At 42.2% G+C, this 22,683-nt stretch overlaps 1 protein-coding gene across 7 annotated transcripts in view; it reads right to left on the bottom strand.

Moving 5' to 3' along the window:
- Window positions 1-10,613: 10,613 nt before the first annotated feature.
- TTC13 (tetratricopeptide repeat domain 13) overlaps window positions 10,614-22,683 on the bottom strand; it is an 80,406-nt gene continuing 68,336 nt past the window's right edge. For 2 of the 7 annotated variants that reach the window (XM_072823094.1, XM_072823099.1), the window contains 7 exons: window positions 21,431-21,540; window positions 19,074-19,209; window positions 17,943-18,022; window positions 15,143-15,221; window positions 14,914-14,993; window positions 13,422-13,491; window positions 10,614-11,450 (listed from right to left, as the gene is read on the bottom strand). In XM_072823094.1, coding sequence (XP_072679195.1) covers window positions 11,301-11,450; window positions 13,422-13,491; window positions 14,914-14,993; window positions 15,143-15,221; window positions 17,943-18,022; window positions 19,074-19,209; window positions 21,431-21,540 — 705 coding nt within the window. In that variant the 3' untranslated portion in view covers window positions 10,614-11,300. Of the gene's footprint in view, window positions 11,451-12,712; window positions 13,492-14,913; window positions 14,994-15,142; window positions 15,222-17,942; window positions 18,023-19,073; window positions 19,210-21,430; window positions 21,541-22,683 lie in introns of those variants that run through there. The other 5 variants (XM_072823096.1, XM_072823100.1, XM_072823097.1 and 2 more) reach the window with 3 other exon arrangements.

Genomic DNA, 22,683 nt, shown 5'->3' with positions numbered 1-22,683 from the left:
AATTTTTTTTTTAAGATTTTATTTATTTACTCATGAGAGACACAGAGAGAGGCAGAGACATAGGCAGAGTAACAAGCAGGCTCTCCGTGGAGAGCCTGATGCGGAACTTGATCCCAGAACCCAGGGTTCACACCCTGAACCAAAGGCAGATGTGCAACCACTGAGCCACCCAGGTGCCCCCTCATGTTCCTTTTAAAAAGAGAGATTCCTCAGCAGCTCTTCTGGGCCAAGGGACACCTACCCAGGACCACTTGCATTTTACAAACAGGGAATCTCTGTAGTGCCCAAAGTTAGCCAGTTGGTGGATGCCTTTTCCCAGGGCCTTAAAACTAGTTTATGTTTAATGCTCCAGCACCAAACTAAATTAAGACCAGAAGTGTCTGTTAGGGCATGGACTGAATCATTTGTCTATACTCGAAATAAGAGCGCCCCCTTGCTCTGAAGGGCATCCCGTTGAACCCTACTATGAATCCACTCTTGAAGATGTATTTCAAGAGGTTAGTGTCACCTTTCACCCTCTGTCATTGCCCTCCTTCGTTTGATCATAATCACTGATTTCCTACAGAGATGACTATTGAAGTTTGTAAAGACACAGGCTCTGGCTCAGTCTGCCAAGGTTCAAATCCCAGCTCCATCATCTGGGGCGGTGGGATCTTATGTTCTCTCTGCTTCCATTTTTCCATAGGTGTTACTTGATGTCGCACTCTGAATGCCTCACATAAGGACTAATGAGATAATACAAGCAAGTGCTTAGCACAGTGCCTGCCAAATAGTAAATGCTCAACAATTTTGGAGGTAGTATTATTATTTACTTGTCTATATTATTAATGTGGCTATGAGTGGGCAGAAATTGTGTCTTTTTTGTTTTTGTTCCCCAGCACTTAGCTCAGTGCCTGGCACTTATGGTGAGTTCTCAATGAACATTTGTTGTTGGATGGATGGGATGAATGAATGAACTAGAGACAGACAAACTTTTGAAAGCAGTGTCCATGTCCTATCTTGTTTCTTTTTCTTGTATTGGAAAGACATGCACAAACTGAGAAAGGAGCACAGAAAAAGGTTTTCATGGCATATGCTCTTCCTCATTTGTGTTAGGTAGACATCATGTCCCTTGTCTCCTGTGTGATGATCTGAGAACCATCTTTTTGCTGTAGTCACCAATGGTTTTTTCCTAGATAAAAATTAATGGTCTACATCTATGATGAAGAAAGGTGAATAGGTAGTGAGCTATAGGGACCAAGGTGTATCATGGAAAGCATGGTTCTATAGGAACTATCTTCTAATGGTGCAAATTGCTACAGATACAGCCCTAAGCAAAAAGAAATAGTAGAAGAAATAGTAGAGAAACACATATGTGTAGTAAAAATATGTTCAGGCCATATGATCTCAAAACTGAGGAGCAAGGTTACCTTTTGGGTATGGCAAGGGCTGCTGCTGAGATTGTGGGAGAGAGAGAGAGAGAGATCTATAGATACAGACATAGATATAGGTATAGGTATATGGGGGCAGGGAGACAGAAAGATCAAGGAGAAAGAAACCCCAGACAAAGCAGATAATAGCTCTACCAACAAGAGGAAGTAGCTCGGCAGCAATAGCTTTCCTTTTATTGTGCTTCTGGAGGGATCAAGGAGTACAAAGCAATGAGTCAGATCCACATGCTTTGCCTCCAACTCCTGACCTTAAGGACAGAGAGAAGGATTTGAAAGGCTCTCGTGAGAGTGCTAGAGTTTTGCTTGTCTACTCTGAGGAGGGAGGGAAAAAAAGCAAAGTTTAGACTGTGACATTATTTCCGGCCCTTATGCCCAGTACAGGCTGGTTTAAGGAAAGCAAAAGTCAGAACTATATCATTCTACAATGGGCTTTCCCTACATCTTCCATACAGGATTCAAACTGCAAAAGCCCTTTGATAAAGGTGTTTATCAGTGCAAAAGCCTTTGTGGCTACACCAAATGCATATAGAAAAGAGAAACCATTTTAAATTGGCTCTGATTGTTCTAGAATTATCTTCTTGAATTAGCTAATTAATTAGAGATAATTTGATTTAAGGATTTGTAGTTCGCTCGGTATACAATAAACAGAAATTTTAAAGCTGGAAGAAACATTGTGGATTATTTGGTTTCACAGTTGTATTTTCCAGATAAATTAAGGCTAGGGAGATAAAGTGATTTGCTTGATGGTAGGCAGCTGTGCTAGCTTCCAAACCCAGGTCTGTCAACTGAAAACTTCGCATCGTTCTAGACCAGCCTCAGGGGATTCTGACTCTGTATTCTGGCAGAGACTTAAGGACATTCTGGTGGTCCTATGTGTGGCACAAATACATCCCACTTTGCTCTCTTAACTACATGCATTTGAGTTGCCTACTCCAAGACTGGCCTTGGGGATGAGGTGGCCCCATTCATTGTCGGAAAGGCATCCTGGTTGTGATTCTTACATCAGCAATCATCTGAGCAATGATGAAACTTCATGGTTTTGGATTATGTAGTTGATAAAAATAAGAGGTATATCCCAATATGCCAAATCAGCCATGTGGACATTCATGTCATCTGGTCAAATGTGTCATCCCCTATGGGGTCTTTGTCAGTTTTCTCAGGCAGAGCTACTCCCCCACCCTCTGTTCCCACCAGATTTCTTAGGCTGTATTATAATGATCTAATTTGTGTTCTCTCTCCTGGTAGAACCATGAGTCCCTTCAGGACAGGGTTTCTGTCTTACTCAACTATATCTCCAGCATCTAGGACACTGTTTGGCCTCTAGCAGTTGCTTGGACCAAATGATGGCCAAGAGGAAGGTGACATGTGGGCAAAACAGAAATATAAATTAACTTTCATACTACCAAACATGAAGTCACTATAATTAGGGCCATAATATGAACTATCACCTGAACCAGAATACCCATGAATGAAAAGGAACACTATTAATAATTAGTGAGACAACAGGCATAAATTGAGACTGTTCCCAGAAAACTGGGTTGGATAGCCATCCTTCTTGTAACCTAGGTGTAAAATGCTTTACCTCCGGAAATTACATTCAATAAGAAATGTTACTTTAAAAAAAAAAAAAGATTTATTTATTCATGAGAGACACAGAGAGAGAGAGAGAGGCAGAGACATAGGCAGAGAGAGAAGCAGGCTCCATGCAGGGAGCCCGACGTGGGACTTGATTCCAGGTCTCTGGGTTCACGCCCTGGGCCAAAGGCAGGCGCTCAACCGCTGAGCCACCCAGGCGGTTCAATAAGAAACATTATTAAATGTATGGCTCAAAACTACTAAAAAGAGAGGTCTGCTGAACAAGACCACATTCTAGCAAAGTGCATTGGACATGTTGGGGAAGGTCAACCCAGACACTGCTGGGACACCCCCTCTATGTTGTTGCTGCAAGGTTATCACGGGATGATCTGCGTTCACTGATGAGTCTAAGTGGTCACCTGACCTAAGCTGGCCCAATCAGAGTCCTCTCCCTGAAATTCCTGGCCTAGAACGGAGAGCAAGGGCCTGTCTGTGGGCCCTGGAAGCAAATACCTGTGGTAGCCTTGCACCCAGCAAGTGGGGAGCACAGGTCTGCAGACAGCCGGTGACAGAGACAGGCCCCTGCAGCTCACCCTTAACGTTGTGAGGGCCCGAAGCAAGATTATGAAAGAAAGCCTGCATATCTCAATACATGGAAATTATAAATCCATTGTCAGAATATGTTTTGTCCTCCTCTCTGAATACGTTTTTATAATGACAAAGATGGATAAATATATGTAAGGCTACAGGTGTTACATATTCAAAAGTTGGCAAAATACCAAAGACAGTTGAATTTAATCATGATTACACATGTCTGGATGCTCCCATAGACTGAGAAGTCCACCTGAGTAATAAAGATATGCATGATTCACAAATCATATTAATTCCATAAAATTAATTTCTTGCCTTAATTTCAGCAAAATCACTTAATGTTATATTTAGGATTTTCACTTAATTTGTGCTTTAATAATCTAAAGGATTTTTAAAAGTAAGATGTAATTGAAGTCAACATATACAAAATTTGAATATATTTTCATAAAATGTGAAATTCAATGGAAAAATGTTTTAAACAAAATATTTGCTACTAAAATGTTCAGTATTATCTAATAAAAAAATAAAGGCAATAAATTATAGCTCATAAATATTAAATTTAAAATCAAACTTTAAAGCTGAATTTTTCATTTGGTTTTGAGATATAACTTCAATTTTAAATATAAAAATGTGCAGCTCCAGCAATCAAGGGCCATCTAGTTGCTAGGGTGAAGAACTGGAATCGTGAAAAAAAAAAAAAAAAAAAAAAAAAAAAGAACTGGAATCGTGCTCCCTGTAAGTCATGCCTAGACTTTCATATCTTACTAGTTACTTCAAGCAGCTGTTACAAATGGCATGCAATTCACAAGAGCCTCTGGAGTCAGGCACAGAAAAACTCTGGGCACCACTCGGAAAAGATACCTCCCCATGGAAATATCCATTGCATTCATACTATGTGAAGGGAAGAATGTAACAAGACAGTTTTTCTCTTTTATCTGAAACATTTTGCTCAAAAAGTTCTAAGAGCAAGGTACCAGGGCGTAATCTCAATACTTTCTGGTCTCTTCAGGTGCACAGGATGTTGGGAAGCTCAAGGTGGCTCAGGCTGCACCAGGCTGAGTTTACCAGGTGACCTACAGCTGTACTGTGCTTATGCATTACCAATATTCAGGTATCGGTTACTCTGACCCAAGATACAGAAATTAGAGGGGTCAAGTAGCATGGGGATGGATGGATGAAGATTTTTTTAATGAAAATGTTGATACTAAATGAATTACAAAAGTCGAGATTTTACTATTTACCTAAAGGCACTTAAGATGCAAATGTTCATTGACAATAAATTTTTAAAGTCACAAGCAGAAATAGAATGTCAATTGTGTTATGATAGGAGAACTGTTGAAAAAGTGCTTTGGAGGCATAAAGTCTGGAATAAGTCTGAGAGAACATATACATTTTCTTATTGCATTAATCCCAGTAAGAAATCACTTACTGCTGACACAAAACTAAAAGGGTAGATAACGTACTGGATGTCAGCCAGACTCTGCAATGTAATGAACAATTACATTACAACAGCTGTAAGAAAGATGGACCAATGTTAATATGATGATGCTTTATGGAGATAAAATGATCAACTGGCAAAGCTTTATTAAACAAATAGTCACAGCTAGGAAGCCTTAGGTCAGAAGTTTTTAAAGGACTTGGTCAATAGTGTGATAAAACTGCCTTAAAGAGCTTGTTGAGGGATCCCTGGGTGGCGCAGCGGTTTGGCGCCTGCCTTTGGCCCAGGGCGCGATCCTGGAGACCCAGGATCGAATCCCACGTCGGGCTCCCGGTGCATGGAGCCTGCTTCTCCCTCTGCCTGTGTCTCTGCCTCTCTCTCTCTCTCTCTCTCTCTCTCTGTGACTATCATAAATAAATAAAAAAAATTTAAAAAAAAAAAAAAAGAGCTTGTTGGGGCACCTGGGTGGCTCAGTCAGTTGAGCATCTGTTGGGTCATGATCCCAGGGTCCCAGGGTTGAGCCCCACATCGGGCTCCCTGCTCAGTGGGGAATCTGCTTCTCCTTCTCCGGCTGCAGCTTCCCCTGCTTATGCACACACACACTCTCTCTCTGTCAAATAAGTAAATAAAATATCTTTAAAAAAACAAAAAAACAAGGTGCCTACGTGGCTCAGTTGGTCCGGAGTCTGCCTTCGGCTCCAGTGGTGATCTTAGGATCGATCCTAGGATCAAGCCCTGCATCAGGATCCCCACTTCTCCTTCTGCCCCTCTCCCTGCTTGTGCGCTCTCACTCTCGCTCTCTCTCTCCTCTCTCAAATAAAACCTTAAAAAAAAGTACAAAATATTTTTTTAAAGAGCTACTTGTAGCCTGTTATATTTATATGGAATTTATGATACATATACATGTATGCATAAATACAGAGGTGTATATCAATTTCTAGGTGCTAGTGATGTCCTGCTTCTTCGTCTAGATGGTTATAAAGATGCATTGGGTTTGCAACATTTCATCAACGTGTAAACTTACATGTGCATTTTTAATATGCATGTTGTACTCCAATTTAAATTGTTAAAAAAGAAAAGGACAGCTCCTTTTCAACCTGCGCTGGCCATGCTACATCTGGACTATTATTGTAATGTATCAATATTTCATCTTAAGAAATAGGAAGAGGAGTTAGAAGTAGAGAGAAAAGGGTAAAGAGCAATATAGGGACTACTTAGCCTGAAAAAGAGAAGGCCCATGACTGGGGCAGAGTGGAGGTGGAGGGCAATATTTGTCAGGAGTTTTTGTGCAATGGGATGAGAGATGGTGCCGTTTATTGAGGACTGCCACCAGCCTTGTCAGCCCTACTTGTGTGACCTTGAGAAACTAGTTCAGGTGCCATAAGCATAACAAGGCGTGTATATAATACATATTTAATTATACATTTTAATAGGGTTAATTGTTCCCTCACTCGTATTATTCTTTGGTGTTTTACGTATTTGTATGCATCATTTAAAACCTTTGTGGGAAAAAAAAAAAAACCTTGTTGAATGGGTGGATATTTAACATATACACATTTGCCTGAAGCAAAAAGTTGCTTTGCTTTAGAAGTTACTTCTACACCAAACCAGTAATTTAGGACTTAATTTGCCTGTTAAAAATGTCCTAGACTAAAGCCTACTAATTAAAAGATTCATTGATTCAGATTCTATTTTTGGACAGAGATGTATTATTTTAAATTCTGATCCTAATAAGCAAAAATTCCTAGTCTTTGTTGAGATGATAAACCTTGACAAATTTGCCCATTCTTATGTGATCTCTAGAGTTGAATTAAATAATAAGCCAATCTATGTTGTCTCCTGATGGGCTACCACTGAGAAACCCTCTGATATTGTGGTGGCATTTCTACCCGATGGATGGCTGAAAGCATTTCTACGTTGCCTGATTGACTTAGTAAATGTACTATTCTTAGAGATTAAGGTAAAAGATGTTGGGGTTGATCCCTACCAGCCCCCTTCCCAACCGCCCTCCTGAGTGCTCACTAGGTGGCAAATTCAAGAGCTGTGATGGGTAAGTTGCTTCCCTCCATGAGCCCTCAAAGTGGGGATAACAGTAATGCTTCCCTTAGTGTAAGCACTGAGCTGGGTTTTCTCTTTTTTTATAATACAAGTGCCTGACTTAAGTTTTGATTGCTCAGGTATCCACTTCAAAGAGGACTATCTGAATAAATACTTTGCCAGCCACACAACTAGATAGAGACAGGCCACCTTCTCCTAAGGAGGCTCCTTTGTGTTAGAGGTCTTGGTTGATTTCTGTAACTTATCATTTGGGCCATTTTTTTTTTTTTCTCTTCCTATGCTTTTAAATTCCTTTTTTTTTTTTTTAAATATTTTATTTATTTATTCATGAGAGACACAGAGAGAGAGAGGCAGAGACACAGGCAGAGGGAGAAGCAGGCTCCATGCACCGGGAGCCCGACATGGGACTCGATCCCGGGTCTCCAGGATCAGGCCCTGGGCTGAAGGCGGCACTAAACCGCTGAGCCACCCGGGCTGCCCAAATTCCGTATGTTTTAAATTCACCAATAAAGAGTGAGCACAGGAGACCCTAGGTCCTCCCATCCTCAACTCCAGGTCCTTGCTCTCTCACTCTCCTCCCAGGCCCCTTGTTGTGTGGCTCCAGGTATGCTGTGTAATTTCCAGGTCCTGTAAGTAAGAAACCCTATTTTTTCAAAGTTTCTCAGTGGTTATTGCTGAAGGGCACCTGGCAATCACAGTAAGAACCACAAGGGCTGGTCCAACTATAACATTGGTTATTGACAGTCTGGAACTGGCACAAAACAGGCCTCATGGGGTTTTTGAGAGGATTAAATAATCCAATAACGTACAACTCTAGGAAAAATGCCACCCTGGGTACCTAAGTGTTCAAAATTTGCTAGTTCCAAAAGGCCCCTCCCCCTGCACACGGAAGCATCTAGTTTTAGTCTCCCCAGGAAGGATGGCAGCAGGCCTCATAGTGAAGGTGCACATCTCATAGAGAAGGAGCAATCCCAGTTTGGCACCCAGAAACAGAGAAACAATGGCCAACAGGGGAACCTCCACAGGGATTGGACAGTTTAGCTGAGTCCTGCATGCTCAGCACGGTGCCTGGTGGGCACCAGGGCTCTGGAGAGCTGGCGGCCAGCAGCTACAAAGAGGAAGGGGAACAGGCGGTATATGCCTGGACTCTTTCTTAAAACCATAGAGACTCCCATTCTATTTACTGACAGAAGTGTGGTGATACTGTAACTCTGAAGACAGGAATAGTACCATCCAATAGAACTTTCTGTGAAGATAGCAATTTTCTGCATCTCTCCTTTCCATTAAGGTAGCCATCAGCCACATGTGGCTACTGAGCACTTGAAATGGAGGTAGCACTTGAGAAACAAGCATTTACTTTTAATTTTTAAAAAAGTAATCTCTACATCCAACATGGGGCTAGCAGTCATGATTCTAAGACTAAGAGTCACATGTTCTGACTGAGCCAGCCCAGCACCCCTGATTTTATTTAATTTTAGTTAATGTAAATTCAAGCAGTGTGGACTGAGAGGTGACTGCAACGATGGCTAGACATGAATCTATGTGGGGTACTTTGAGAGGTAAATTATGCTGGATGTGGACATCCCGGGTGGCTCAGCGGTTTAGCGCCACCTTCGGCCCAGGGCATGATCCTGGAGACCTGGGATTGAGTCCCATGTCGGGCTCCCTGCATAGAGCCTGCTTCTCCCTCTGCCGGTCTCTGCCTCTCTCTCTCTCTCATGAATAAATAAAATCTTTAAAAAATATTATGCTGGATGTGATGATGAACCAGGTGGTGACTGGGAAACTAGGGAAGAGCCAGTGTAGGCCCAAGGAGGACACCTGGATTTCTGGCTGGAGCCACTGGATAGTAGGGTGCCATTTATGAAATGGGGAAGGGTAGGAAAGGGACAGACTTCCAGGCAAGGAACTAGCTCTATTAAGGATGTTTAAGCTATGTTCACAAATTCAGCCAAATCTGGTCTGGGCCAGTGTTACTCTCTGGCCCGATCCACAAAAATCTCCTTTCCCTATTTCTAAATTACCAAAAGATATCAGAAAAGTTCCACATACAATCCCTACTTTATGAAGTTTTATCTGGAAGATCTTTTTTAAGTCTTTGGAAAGTTTGCATATTTTCATTCTCTGGAGCAATTTTACAAATAGAGCTCACCTACACAGACAAGACTGTAAACATTAAGTTCATAATAATTACCACCAGAGAATATCATTTGGAAACATTTCTGTGGAAAAAAACCTTAAAGTCTAACTAGGGTCTCTCTAGGCTGTGCTATGCCATATAAAAGCCATCAGGTACATGTGGTTATCTAAATGTAAATTAATTAAAACTGAATTACACTCAATTCCTCAGTCATACTGGCTCTCTTTCAAGTGCTCAGTGGCCATATGTGGCTGGTGGCTACCATACTGGACAAGGCAAATACAGAACATTCCTACCATCGCAGAAAGTTTTATTAGACAGCAGGTTAAGAAAAATCCTCAGTGAATCCCTGGTACAAATGCGGCCCCAGGTACAAACGTGGTGCGAGACCGGCTCAGTCAAAGGAACATGTGACTCTTGATCTTGGGGCTGTGAGTTCAAGCCCCACATTGGATATAAAGATTACTTAAAGAAGTAAACTTAAAAAAAAAAAAAAAAAGAGGAAGAGGAGGAGAGTGTGGCTAGAACATATGGATGAGGGGAGTAGTAAGAAGTGAGGCTGGAGAACACAGAGAGGCCACATGATATGGGCTATGGGAGCAGACTGGGTTTCATCTGAGGGCAAGGAGAGGCTGGAAGGGATTTAAGTGCAGCTGCAGGAAGACAAGCCAGAGACTACAGAAGTGGTTCAGCAAGAGAATCTGGAAAGGCAGTAAAACAGCCAAGGAAGAAGGGAGAGATGGGGGACAGAGTTTTGTAGGAGGGAGAGAAGAGTTGCCTTGCCAATGGATTGGTTGGCCCTCCAGGAAAAGAGCTGGATTCCTGGAGACCATTCTGGACTAATCCATGATCCCCCCTAACACGTTTCAAATTCTCTAGTGGATAAAGGGATTCTAAGAACAAGTAGGAGGCAAATGAGTTATCTGATGGCCCTCTGTTGGTAATAGCTGTAGGATGAGAGAACCAACATGCATGCACATAGTTGGACCAACCTGCTTACATTTGACCAAGGTGGAGATGCACCGCAAACTTGGAGTTTCCAGTTCTTCTTCATGGAGCTGGAGGGCAAGGAGGCTGAGGATGCCACCCACCTATCAGGAGGGCCTTAACTCTATGCCAGAAAATAAAAGGGTAACAGTAGCTAACAAGGAAAAAAACCAAACACAGATCAAAACAAAACAAAACAAAACAAAACAAAACAAAACAAAACATGGTGGTCTTATTTCCTCAGAATGATCAAAAGGTTTTTTTTATTTTATTTTTATTTTATTTTTTTTGATCAAAAGGTTTTTTTTTTTTTTTTAAAGGTTTTGATAGGAAATTTTAAAGATAAAAGCAAACCAAATTCTATTTTTTTTTTAAAGATTTTATTTACTTATTCATGAGAGAAACAGAGAGAGATAGAGAGGCAGAGACACAGGCAGAGGGAGAAGCAGGCTCCATACAAGAAGCCCGATGTGGGACTTGATCCTGGAACTCCAGATTCATGCCCTGAGCCAAAGGCAGACGCTCAACCCCTAACCCACCCAGGTGTCCCCTTTTGTTTTACAAAAGAAATGTATGTTTTTGAAAACAGCTTTAAACAGAGAATAACTTGTACAAGGGAACTCTGAGTTTTAGGTGCAATTTTTCAATTTAATTGAAGAGGTGATAGGAGGACTTTAAATATCTTGATATAAAAATGCATTCCAAATCTTGTGATAAGAGCCCTGAAAGATGGGAATGGGAGCACCAGTAGTTAGTACCTTCTTGGCCACCAAACAGAATTACATGTAGTATTTTGTTCAGACCACAGTCAACTTGGCCTGAGTATTTTGGGACTCAGGGCAGAAGATGGAATGTTTTCTCAAAACATCTTGAAGTCACAGAATTTAGCATGTTGGTACTTCTGATGATGTGATAATCACCGTATCTGAATGAGGAGAAACTGGGCTATCTAAATAAAAATTGAAATGTAGGAATTTGGAGTTGATAAACCAAATTTCAAGAAAAATACGTTCTAATTCTGGGGCTTAGACATATTGTCATATTTTAGAAAAGTCAGCAGGTGTCTGAGTGGCTCAGCCAGTTAAGTGTCTGACTCTTGGTGTTGGCCTAGGTCGTGATCCGATGGGTCGTGAGATCCCTCCTGGCATGCGTGGGGCTCTGCACTCAGCAGGGGATTTGCTTGAAGTTTCTCTCCTCTGTCTCTCACCCCACTCATGCATGTGTACTCTCTCTAAAATACATAAATAAATCTTACAAAAAAAAAGAACAACAACAACAACAAAAGAAGGATAGCAGGTGCCTGGGTAGCTCCGTTGGTTAAGCATCTGCCTTCAGCCCAGGGCATGATCTCAAAGTCCTGGGACTGAATCCATCATCAGGCTTCCTGCTCAGCGGGGAGTCTGCTTCTCCCTCTCTCTCTGTCCCTCCCCATTGCTTGTCTTTCTCTTTAATAAATAAGTAACATCTTAAAAAAAAAAAAAAAAAGAGGGCAATTCCCTTATTGATTTGCAATCCTGCACATCTCTGGATACAGCTCTTTTGTGGTTTCAAAAGTCTTCAGGTAGAGCAGTTTAGTCAAAAGCAGAAAGGGGAGAGCACAAAGAAATGTAACCGATACCCAGAGACTTAGCACGGTGCCATGTTATGTATTCTTCCCGTCTTAAGCCCAAAAATTGAATCTTTGGTCCTGGAGACCACAGTGGGGCAGGGCAGGTCCTGGGCTCAGACAGGACTGGCTGCAATCAGCACCAGGGCATTAACAGCTCGGTGTCTTTAGAGAATCAGTGCCCTCTCAGATCTCAACTCTTTTCATTTCACCTGTAAAATGAAAACGGACCCTTGTCCTTGGTGAGCACAATACTAGTCTCAGGAGAAAACTGAGCTGTGGGTGTGAAATCTGTTCATAAGATGGGGGTGTGCCTGACAACTGGGATCATTATTCCCTTTCCTCCTATGAGACAAGAACAGGAGCCACACTTGGTGGCTATTGTGAAGCACATGCCAGTACTTGGATGGGCAGGTGTCCAAATGGCAGGTCATCTTGATCAAACGGCCATGTTCTAACAGATAACTGCTCACATCCAGTGTTGTAAAACTCCCCACGAGCACCAACGCCCTGAGGCACAGATGTGTTATCCTAACGTGAGATTTCAAGACAAAAACTAAACAGCAGAAAGCAGTGAATAGTTTAATTCTTTAACAAAAACTGAAGAAAAATGAAAATGATTTGGAAACGGCAACAATTTGGGGGACCTGGCTGGCTCAGTCAGAAGAGCATGTGACTCTTGATCTCAGGGGTCATGAGTTCGAGCCCCATGTTGGGTGTAGAGATTACTTGAATAAATAAAATTTTAAAAAAGGAAATGGTAACAATTTAATGAACCCATTTAACTCACTGTCATTTACCCGGTCTTGGGGAAAAAATAATTAATAATTTTCTGGATGTTCTTACACCTGAAAGTAAACTAGTTCACAAAATAAAAACATACATAATCCAGTGTCAAAAACTGGTGATTTATAGAAATCACCCCTCGTTTATTTTTTCCAACACAGAGAAAAAAAAAAACCATTGTTCAATAATTCAATGTTTGGGTCACTGGCAAATACTGTCTGCATCATTCAAAACAAATGTTCCTGGCGGTGAACTCTGTGGCACGTGATGACAGCTGACAAATCTTCCATCGTTCAAATACAACAAAAAACCCACTCGTGAAGATTATGTGAATGAGAAACACAATGCCCTATCACAATGTGCATAAAAAGGTCTTTGAAAAATATCCAAACCTTTCAAGGGATGAAAACACTTCTGTTTTGTTGTTGGTTTTGTCCCTTTTAATGATTAATTTTTGGTTTTTGAAGTCAACATTTTTGCTGTGAGGAAGGAGTTGTAGGGCTTTGTAAGTGGAAACCAACAAGGCCACTGGTTACTACACACTTTCCTACCCCAACTTAGAACTTTTTTCCCCAAAAAAACCTCTTTCATGATTCTTGTTATGGTTCAAAAAAGTAAAGAAAATGATTTCAAGTATTCAATTCCTATCAAAAATTGGTATCAAAAGTAATAAAGGACCTAGTTTTTTTTATAATTCCATGTTTTAAAAAATAACTTAAGAAGCAAGAGGTCCGGCCCTTTACTTATATAAATACCACAGCGTAACTAGAGTTTCTTAAGACAACGTGGAGAGGAGTCAGTGTTTAGCACCTCAATCATTGATCTTAATGTTGGGAACGTCTCTGACACAGATGGGAGCATCTTATAGGAAGGTGAAATACTGGAAAAGAAAAACACAAAGAAGGAACATGAAAATTAACACAATTTTATGAAAAAGGCATTATTCCTATTTTAATAGTCTCTTTCCAAGGACCCCATATGTATGCTGTGAGACAACTTTACAAAGGCAGCGAGGAGCTATGAACAGAACGAATGCTTCTGTGGCAGGGTACTTAATGTCTGGAGGATCACATAAGGAGCTGCTGGCTAGTTCAGCCAGAGTCTTCAGAAAGGAAAATTAATCTCTGTGGTCCACATGACAATATGCACACATGTCCTATTGGGGTGCACACTAGACCTGAATCAGAGACACAGGGTCCAGGCCAGCCTTGCTGCTTATGGGCTATGGTCCTTTCTCTGACCTCACTACCAGGGACAGTCTTCTTCCCTCACAGAGAGACCCTGAGCACAGAAAGAGATCATGCTAGAGGGCCATGCGACGTGACACCGGATAACGGGAGGCAGTTTTTTATTCATTCCTCATGGAACTGTTGAAAGGTTCACACTGCAAAACTATGGAAGAGACAGAAGCAAGCTGTTTGACCTAGTGGCCCTATTACTAACACATGCATGAGCCAGTAATCCTGAAGTGAGAATATACTGGGATGCGGTGTAATGGTTCGAAGTGATCATTACAAAGCTGATACACACCTGCACATTGCAAGAGTGCACTTGCACTCAGACTTCCTCTGATTTAAAAAGAGCACAAATGACCCAGCAATTTGTAGGGTGGCTGCTGTGTCCAATAGATGGGAAAGGCAAAATTGGATGGGGTCATGATAGGTAAAACACAGAGGAGGAACAAGAATACAGAAGGCCAGTGACATCTGCTTGTTTTTTGTTAACTGTTAAAGCATCTACAGGTTTAATTTCATCCAAATTTCCTAGAGACAAGAGCCAGGAAAGAGCAGAGTGTGCTAGACTTCTGAGGGTAGCTGCTGGGGATGATGTCTACTTAGTGTTTACGCACTCACACAGGTCCCTCGCCTACATCACAATGAAGTGCCACCATCTCAAAATCTACTGAGCAGTAAAAATGCGCTCCCACTCAGAGTAAGTCTAAAATGGGTCCAGCTTACAGTTTTCAAATTCCTTCCTGAATACTGAGCCTAAGAGTTGGGAAAGAGTAAATTAACCGAGAGAGATGAATACATGATTATACAAATAAGACTTGTGTAACTTTTCTTCCACAAACCAATTTCCTTGCTTTTTATTTTTTCTTAATTTTTAATCTGTAGACTCAGCCTTTCAAGGGTCTTGCACAACAGCAGAACATCTTAGCCTTGGAAAACTGGATTACATTCCTTGGAGAGTAAGAGCTCACGAAAGGCAGTGTACTCCCAGTACCACACAGCTCCAAAAGAAGCACGAAGCCCCCCACATACCTCCCTCATCCTTTTATTGATCATCACCAAGTAGTTACCTTTTTAGGTTCATCCAGCTTTTGGCTATTTTGCTAAAGGCCTCTGAACCAGGGGCTGTCATAGCTTCAAAGTCAACTAACTGAAAAAGAAAGAGATTTAGGGATGTAATTAACATGGGGGAGAGAGAGGCACTTTTAAATCTGTTTAACTTCTGCATCTTAACACAACAATCTGAGGGCTGGGATTTAAGCACATAGCTAACCATCTGCCTTACCAGCTTCAACATACCTTCCCTTTGGGGATCTTTCCTGCTACTTCTTTTCCACTTGCCATCAATGCTCCCACGATCACGGAGTAAGCTATTACACTATGTAAATAAAGAACAGTTACCAGTCAGTCCTGGTCTATGAACATGGATCAAGTGAAAAGCTCACTATGTTCTAACATAAAAGATGAAATTTTCATCTTTTAAGGACTCTTTAGAAATTAAGCTAAAAAATATTTTCATGTCTTAAAAATATTTACTATTTACTACTAATAAATATGTTTATAGATTCACTATTTTTTTAAAATTTTTATTTATTTATGATAGTCACAGAGAGAGAGAGAGAGAGAGAGAGAGAGAGAGAGAGATAGGCAGAGACAGAAGCAGGCTCCATGCACTGGGAGCCCGACATGGGACTCGATCCTGGGTCTCCAGGATCACACCCTGGGCCAAAGGCAGGTGCTAAACCGCTGCGCCACGCAGGGATCCCTATAGATTCACTATTTTAAGAGTAAATGTGATCCAGAATATACTATTTTCCTGAGGAAAAAAAGGTGTTTCTTTTAATTAGGAGTTCTTCCTACTTGGTTTTTCTCTTCTTATGAAATCATCAATTGGAAGATGTGTCTGCTTCTATTCCAGCAACTTCACGAGGCTTGGCTTTCAAAATGCATCCATACAATATACTTTGTAACACAAACATATTTATCTTGCTGTTTAAGCATTAAAAACTTTGGTTCCCGGGCAGCCCGGGTGGCTCAGCGGTTTAGCACCGCCTTCAGCCCAGGGCGTGATCCTGGAGTCCCGGGATTGAGTCCCACGTCAGACTCCCTGCATGGAGTCTGCTTCTCCCTCTGCCTATGTCTCTGCCTCTGTGTGTGTGTGTGTCTGTCATAAATAAATAAATAAAATCTTTAAAACAAAAACAAAAACTTTGGCTCTCAAAAAAGAAAAGCAGAATACATTCTCAGAAGGTGCTACAGACTGACCCGAAAATTAAAGATATAAGTTTCCTTCCTGGCATATAACAGACTCACTCTTGGCTTCTGACATAACTATTACACACCGGCTGCGCGTGACCCTGGGCAAGGCACCCTGGGTGTAGATAGCAAAGAAAGCCTCCAGGTGCAGCGAGTCAAGCCCAGGAGTCGCCCTTGGAGAAGACACCGCAGAGGCCAGGGTGGGAGGGGGGTGGGGGTGGGGGTGACGCACACTGCATCTTCAGGGCCCTGGGGCAGGGTCCAGGGAGGCAGAGGGGAAGGCAGGGAGATGGCTGGCATGGAAGGAGAGCCCATGTGGACACGAAGGTATGAGGAAAGGCACAGAGGTGCCCTGGAGGGGTGGGGGGTGGGTGGATTTTGAGAAGCTCCACAGGGTAGTAAAAGGGCAGATAAAGGAGGGTGGTAGGGTACCTGGGTGGCTTAGTTGGTTAAGCATCTGCCTTTGGCTCAGGTTGTGATCCCAGGGTCCTGGGATCGAGTCCCACATTGGACTCCCTGCAGGAGCCTGCTTCTCCCTCTGCCTATGTCTCTGCCTCTCTCTCTGCGTGTCTCATGAATAAATAAATAAAATCTTTTTTTTTTTTTTTTTTAAAAGGAGGGTGGTGATGAAGCCAAGACAAACCAGGACAGGACATGGATGGGCACTGTGCCTGGGGCCACTAGGCTTGCACCTGAGCCAGCAGGTATAAAGAACCAGGGCAGATGCTGAACCTCTATAGTGTACACCTGAAGTCAATATAACACTGTATATTAACTATACTGGAATTAAAAAAAGAACCGAGGCAGAGAGGAGAAGAAGAAAATCCTGGAAGCATGAAGACAAGTCACAAAGGCACGGGGTGATGAGGGTCTGAGATATGGCGGTAGCTGTGAGCACGAGAGAGGCAGAACCAACAGGATCAGAGGCTGGACAGATGCAGGCTGTGAGGGGAAGAGGGCTGGTGATGAGAGCTATACTTTCCATATCGCCTCCTTCCTATGTCGCCAGGAGCCAGCAGGGCTGCCGCCAGGACGAATGGACCACTGCTGGGTATCTGCAGAGCGCCTGCGCCAGTGCTTGATACAGGAGGCAGGCGGAGGATGTAGGCACAGCATATATTCAGCGCACACACTAGTAACAGTTATGCTGGTATTACAATATCTATGCTCCTAGCTTGTATCCACACGTTTTTGATAGAGTAAAATTTACTATCACATTTAGAAGAGTTTCACTTTTAAAGTGTTAAAGATAAGAACATTCAAGTATATTATTTTAGCCCAAACATCTTAAATTCAAGTATATGCCAGCAACAGCGTATGCTGCTTCCATGATCTACTGCACATCGTCCTGGGTAACAGAGAAGAGACAGAAACCCAGGTTTTAATGACACCTAAGAAGCTCCTTCCTGATGGATTTGTAAATAGCAAGAATTGACTCACAATAGTAAAGATAGTACAGAATGGCTGGTGCGTGGAGGTCAAGTGATGGACAAAAAATTGGGGGGAAGAGGAGTAGAGGGGAGGGAATATTAGAACCTAAAATATAGTGAGTGCAGTGCATGCACACGCACATAGTAGGCCCTCAAGACATTTGTGCTGAATGAATGAATCCCCAGCCTGTAAAGTGTAAGCACACTATCTTAGAACAATCTTTCATAATTCTTTTCATGGTGTGGTAGGTCAAGGACATCATATCTGGGGGGATTTTGAAAAAAAAAAAACAAAACAAAAAACAAAAGAAGTTTCTTGCGATTACTTGTACTCACAGCCACAACAAGCAGTGCAAGCAAAAGAGAACATATTTTTCAATGTAAAAACTTTCAAATTATAGGCTATCACTCACCTGGATCCTCGAGAGAGTGGCATTAAATTATAAAAGTAATAAACTAAGGATAAGATTAAATTGCAAACAGCATCAGCCTCCTAGAAAAAAAAACATGCTCGTGAGTTTACTAGGTTATAAACTGTTTTTTTATGAGGTGACAAGACATAAGAATCATTCACCTCAGGAAGAGGATTATTTCATGTGTCTCCTACGGAAGCTACTTTCACATTCTTGGATATTTCATACTCCATGCTACCATTTTTTCCTAATGAAAGGGTATATATACAGTTCGGTTTAGAGCAATAGTTTCTAAGCTGTTTTAAAACTGAAACCTTTTCAGGGGTACCTGGGTGGCTCAGTCGGCTAAGTGACCGACTCTTGGCTTCAGCTCAGGTCGTGATCTCGAGGTCATGGGATGGAGGCCTGTGTTGGGCTCCATGCTCAGTGGGGAGTATGCTGGGGATTCTCTCTCTGCTCCTCCTTCCCCTCCCTCTTGCTCTCAAATAAATAAATGTATCTTTATACTGTTTAGTACCTAATATGGTTTCCCAAGATTCTGATAAGCACACCCTGTGCACTGAGATTTAGGTGATAGATATACTTAATTATGTAAAAACCTGGATGCTTAATTATAGGTTCAGAACTGATTAGACGCAATAGAAAGGAAATGACTTCCCAGGGGCCTTGGGCATCCACTCCCGAATGCGGGTGGAATGCCCACAATACTCTCAAGCACAGTGGCAGCTGCTGCCACAAAGGTGACAGGCCAGGTCCTGCCCCCAAGGAGCTCCCTCGAGTTGGGGTGGGACATGGAGGGAAGAGTCACAGGCAGCAAAGGCCCACTAAGTGTCACACAGGCCTCTGTCACGATGGACCAATATTTTCACTTCAATCCTGACAGAGCCCAGACTTAACCATATGACACAGTCACTATGTACATGTGTCATTTCCCTTTCTCAAATACTATCATTATTAAACACAGGAGTGTTTCTACAAGACTTTTAAAAAGAACTACTTGTAGGTCATCAGTGAAAGCCAATCTCAAGCATAAGATGTGTAATACCCGTGAACGGGTAGGGCGTTTTGAAAAGGTTGCAGGAGAATCCTGCACAGGAAGCACGGATAAAATGGAAAAAAACAAAAACCTACCCCAAATTCTGATGAAAGAATCAGTACTTTTCCTTTCGCTGTGAGGTCTTTATAAAGTGCGTCTATCTCAGCATGATAGAACTGTGTTCTTTCTTCTGTGGTTTGCGTTTCCACAGAGAACAGTATGTTGCCAATCCTAAAAATACAACAATGTGTGTCAAAGGCACATAATATACAATTCCAAAAGCCAGACATGGAGAGTAAAGAAAAAAAAGAAAGGCACTGGTATGCTGATGTGGCACAAGATACACCTGAGAACATGTCCTACCTTACTATAACTGCAGACAGATTGAGGCGTGTTCTGTAAGTAGGCAAGATTTTCATAAAATATGATATTTTGTTTGGTCTAACCATATGTATGTATTATAGGAGTTCAAGCTTCTACAGAAAGAAAACTACACGCAGTCAACAATGAATGCGTAGTAAATACTTTCTAGATAGCCACCCTATTATGTTTGAAGATCAGGAGCCAGAACCATGTGCAGAGAAAGGTCAGGGACTCCACTGTGTTTTTTTAAGCTTCTGCTGCACGCTAGCTCCATGCCAGGCTCTACGGAGACAAATTTGATGCAACAGGCATTTATTATAGAAATAAATAGTTCTTAGATCCCATGAAGAATTATTTGCATTGTATTCCATTTTATGGATATTGTAGAGGTTCTCCTACTAATTGTTTGTTATTGACCATTTAGAGTATTTCCCACAGCAGTTACTGAGGGAGGGAGAATTGAAGCTATGAATTATTATAAGACCATTAGCAGAGCGATCACACAGCTCGTCAACGTTCACCAGAAGATCAGGTCTAATTTGGAAGACATGGAAGACAACAGGAAATGCATTTCACAGGGGAAAAGGCCTGATATGAAAATTGGGGTGGGAGTGAGAGAGACTAAGAAACAGGAGGTGGGAGGTGATCTTGGGGGAACAGGCAACCCAGCTGAATTAACAGGCCAAACTCTGGCAGGAAAACAGTTTGGGAAAGCAGGAAATGTTGCAGGAGGCCATATTACCAAAGGCCTTGAGGGCCTGGCAGGGGAGCTGATCCTGGTAGCCACTGGCAATAGAGGGTATGGACTGGGGAGTTTAACACCCAGTGGAACGGAGTCTCTGGGACACTGACAAAACACTGGTAAGCCATCAGGCAACTGCGGATGGAGACATGAGGAGTTAGAGCTTAGAGCTAGAGGTGATGGATACAGTGGGACCATGGAGGAAAGAAGCCATGTTTCAGGGGAAGGAACTTTCCATACTCTCTCACACAGCCATCCCTTCTGCCTGGAGATTTCATCTGAGGAGCTCTAGATCTCATAAGCAGGTCATAAGTCACCAGATCTGGAAGCTGCTACGCTGGTGCCTACTCAGGGAGGTCGGTGTAGGTTTTCACAGAGAACTGGACAAAGAGACTCCTGTGGCTTGAGACTAAAAGCACCCGAGAAAGCTGGAGCCCAGAAGGCAGAGCCGTTGGGGGAGGGCAAGTCATAGCCTACGATGGAGCTGGCAGAAATCAGCTGGAGGTCCCACTGCAGAAATCATGATGCCCTGCAGGCCAAGCAACTGAGGATCATGTGCGGTGGGGAGGGCTCCACGTGGGGGAAGCGCAAGGTAACCCACCCCAAATTCAAGGGATACGAGGCTCCTACAAGAAGCCTGGGGTTCACATAGGAATTAGACTGGGTAATAAAAACAGTCACTGTGGGGCTATTTATAAAGTGAAAAATGGAAATACTCTAAATGGTCAATAACAAACAATTAGTAGGAGAACCTCTACAACATCCACAAAATGGAATACTATGCAATCACCACAAATGCTTACAAAAATAGGAGAAAATGTTCATGGTGAAGTAATGGTAAGATACAAAAGAAACAGGTTACAAAACAAGGTGTGGAGCATAACCTTAGTTTTTAAAGAAAGCAACTTAATGATTTTTTAAAATCTTTGCTTGTGTATTCTAAATTGTTCATAATAAAAGGCTGCACTACTCTCATATTAAAACTTGTATTTAAAAACTCTTACAATGGCCTTCAATCTGCTAATCTCTCATCTTTTTTCATTTTATCACTAAGTGTCACTCACAAGGAACTTTAAGAACAGAAGAACGCTTTTCACATTAGATACTATACTTAATATCTAGAAAGCTGTTAGATCCGGCTTGGTCAGAACATGTATTTGCTGGCATAATATTCTAAAAATCACATGAACAAAATAACTGGTTATAGCTTCACACTAGACCTTGATAATTTTCATCTCAGGATAAAACAAAAGCCAGGTAGGTCTCATCTCCCATGGCAACATCAGGCACACGGACACTTTCTGACACCAGCCTGCCTTTACGCCCACACTTAGGAAGCATACATACTTGTCTCCTGTAATTGTGATTGTGAATCCATCGTATTCCTTCCCTTGATCTTTGAGGCTGGGAACTTTTGTGTTCACCGTGAACCCATCCTTTGTTTTAGTATTAAACTGCTTTCAGGGAAAAAAAATTCACATTACTAGTGTGTAATTCACTGTAAACCCCCAAACACTTTTTTGTAGTGCTGACTCTGCCTTCCATGTTTTTAGAAAGGGTCACAGAAGTTCCTGATGCAAAAGGCCATGACCAGGCACACCTCCCTCTACAGTGACAGGGGATGCCTCTGCCTGTCCCCAAGGCCCCACACTCAGCAGGATCACTCCTAAGAGTACCCTTTGGGTTTTTCTCCTGTTCATCTTAATTGGCAGCACCTCGGATTCTTGGCAGAATGGCTGTACTCCAAATCCTGTAACTTAAAAAACGCCTTGTGCTCACGCTCATGCTCCTTCAAGGCAGTCTGATTTGTTCTGAAAAGTACTCAGAATTGTATTTGTCAACTGAAGAATTTCAAACATACACACACATCCACCAACTCTGCAGACCACAGAAAAGGAATTACATAAAGCCAAGGAATGGCCTTCGGGGTGATAAGTATGAAGGCAGTTTCAGATGCCAGCTTTTTAAAATATTTTTAACAAAACCAAAATGTCAATAAATAGATTTTGTCATTACTCCGGAAAAAAATCCTCCTCAGATTCAGTTATTTAGTGTTGCCAATCTTTTTTTTTTTTTTTTTTAAAGGACTGATAGACTTGAATAAGAAAACCAAAGATAAAACAGGAGGCTGTTTGTCACATAAGCCACTACGGGGGGGAAAGGTTGTCTAAAACCAGTAAGACCCAGCAGGTGGTCACGAACGATCCAGAGGAGGACCGGGAATGAGTGGACATGAGACACAGGTGATTACAGTCAGCATCAGGAATTGGAACAGGAATATCTTTCATGAAGAAAGGGCTTTTAGAGGAAGACATGTGTTACAGCTCATCTGATGCTCACACATACCAGGAAGAGAAGGCATAGTCTCCATCCTACAGGTGAGGGGCCCAGCCAGGAGGGGAGGTCCTGGCCCAAGTTACTGAGCAGGGAGTGGCGGCATGGGAATGTGAACCCAGGCCTTCATGACCTCCAGTCACATTATTTGCTAATAAGCTGCCTCAAGGGGAGCTGAGATATACAGTGTATATAGTTGACCTTGAACAACATAAGGGGTAGCAAACTCCCCCATCACAGTCAAAAATCCGTATATAACTTTGGAC

The sequence above is a fragment of the Canis lupus genome, chromosome 4, assembly GCF_048164855.1.
Source record: "Canis lupus baileyi chromosome 4, mCanLup2.hap1, whole genome shotgun sequence".
Lineage (NCBI taxonomy): Eukaryota > Metazoa > Chordata > Mammalia > Carnivora > Canidae > Canis > Canis lupus.
Note: the sequence above shows the minus strand (reverse complement) of the source record. Positions and strands in the feature narration are given on the sequence as shown.